Source organism: Halyomorpha halys, unplaced genomic scaffold (genome assembly GCF_000696795.3).
Source record: "Halyomorpha halys isolate HHAL.00 unplaced genomic scaffold, Hhal_1.1 Scaffold10689.1, whole genome shotgun sequence".
NCBI classification, from domain to species: Eukaryota; Metazoa; Arthropoda; class Insecta; order Hemiptera; family Pentatomidae; genus Halyomorpha; species Halyomorpha halys.
Window position 1 is genome coordinate 239 of NW_027115841.1, and position 1,988 is coordinate 2,226.

At 47.9% G+C, this 1,988-nt stretch overlaps 1 protein-coding gene across 1 annotated transcript; it reads left to right on the forward strand.

Moving 5' to 3' along the window:
- Positions 1-203: 203 nt before the first annotated feature.
- LOC136797125 (interferon regulatory factor 2-binding protein 2-like) lies at positions 204-1,109 on the forward strand (the record flags this gene model as incomplete). The annotated part of the gene is given in 1 exon segment (XM_067052792.1): positions 204-1,109. A coding segment is annotated over 1 exon segment (759 nt), but the record flags the coding sequence as incomplete, so codon positions are not given.
- Between the last annotated feature and the right edge of the window lie 879 nt (positions 1,110-1,988).

Sequence of the window (1,988 nt, forward strand, 5' to 3'; positions counted from 1 at the left end):
TTGCGGTGAAGTTAGTCTTCTACCTGATAGAAACTGAAATTGTGATATAATCGAAGTGTATAGACATCCGATATTAAAGAAGCGGTGACGTGAGACGAAGATGCAGCTGAACGGACCGAAGGAAGGAAGAGAGATAGCTCTCCGACACAGGAGAGTGGCACGGTGGTGGGGGTTGCGCGCCCAGAATGCGCCTGGGCTCCCCCTGCCCTTCCCCCAGTAGAGCAGCTTCAGTCTTTTAGTGAGTACTGTCTGAGCCTCACCTTCTCTGGGTCTTTTATTGTGCGATATGGGTGAACGGTGATAAGAGTGACAGTCAGTTGTATCCTGTTTACTGTGTGTGTTTTTTGTACATGGTGAAAATGTCTGTTATGCAAATGGGTAAGCGGCAGCACTGTTACCTATGCGATGTGCCCCGTATGCCCTGGGCGATGCTCCACGATTTCAGCGAAGTAGTGTGTCGCGGGTGCGTCAACTATGAAGGAGCTGATAGAATCGAGCTCGTTTTGGAAACTGCCAGACAGATGAAGCGTGCTCATGGGTTTCAAGAAAACAGATCCTCTACTTCTTCGAGTCAACACCACCATGGAGGAACTAAACCTTCGGCCCTTCATACCAGGAGTGGGAGCGGCCACGAAACGGCAACGGCACATCAGAACGGGGTCTTGGAGATACCTCCAGCCGCGCACAGCCGTCAGGGAACGAGCTACAGCATACATCACCGATCAGGCTTATTGGCTGAGTACGCTGCGCCTATGCCCCCGAGAACCACGACGGCCAGTCAGATCCCGAGGGGTATCGAGGCCGATCACGACATGACGAGGCCTCGCCTTGCCGCCCCACACCTGGGCCACCATATTCCCCGGATGCCCATCCAGAGCCTACCCTTGAAGAGGGGTATATCTGAAGAGGATGAGCATCACAATGGTGAAGCACCACCCGCCAAGCGGTTGGAAGAGACCCACCCTCGGCCACCACTGACCAGGGGCGAGTCCCTTCCGGCCGTTAGCCTCTCCGTGCCCTTCGCCGAGCGAGCCTTCAAGACGGAGCCTAAGTTGCCGCCTATAAGGGCTCCCTCATTCGATACTGCCACCTCTTACAAGGCCAATGGTGAGTTTATTTGATTTTTCTCCTAATTTCTATTTTACATGTAATATTAATAAATTATTCGGCGTGTGAATTTCATGCGGGTGTAAAATCTATGTTTATTACTTAACACCCCATTGTTGAGGGAGGTTTGTTTTGCAGTTAGGAATTTCCAGACCGGTAGAGGCAAATATTACGCCGCCCGGTGTGTGTGCGTGGAGGGGTGATCCCCCCCCCTTCGCTGACGTCGCTGGTCGATAAGGGCCAGTCTAGTGTAATCCACCCCTTCTCCGTCCAATGCTGCTTACGTCACCCGGCGCATGCGCCGCTCGATACTCGCTATTTCCCCAACCACCGGCTCTGCTTACGTCACCGCACGTAGCAGAGAGCATGCGCTGGTCGATACCGGCTCACGCCATATCCTCTTTTTCTTTAATGGGGCCTTCTATTTACTCCTTTCCGCTCCTCGATCGTAAATTACCCTTCCCCTGTTGCCTCCTTCGTCTCTCCCCTCCCTACTGCCTCCATCGACCATCGATATTGCCAGAATTTCAAATTTGCTTTCTAAAAGGATATCTGTTTTTTTTTATCTTTCATACCTTATAAATTCGATTGTTTGGTGGATGGGGGTCATTAATTAAATAGATTGCTTAAAAGGACATAGCTCAAGTTCAAATTCTAATAAATAAAAAACAGCTCTTAAGCAATTAATTACTATCTAAAGTTATATTTATTTATCTAAAATAAGCTTCAATGCTTTGGTTAGCCCTTTAGTCTTCAGTAAAGTATAATTTTAACGTTATTTTCAATTTTGGGTTAGCTATTTTAATGTATTCATTTTGTAAATTATTAAATAACCGTTCAGTTCATAAAAAATGATTAAACCTTAAAAAATAAATTGGGTA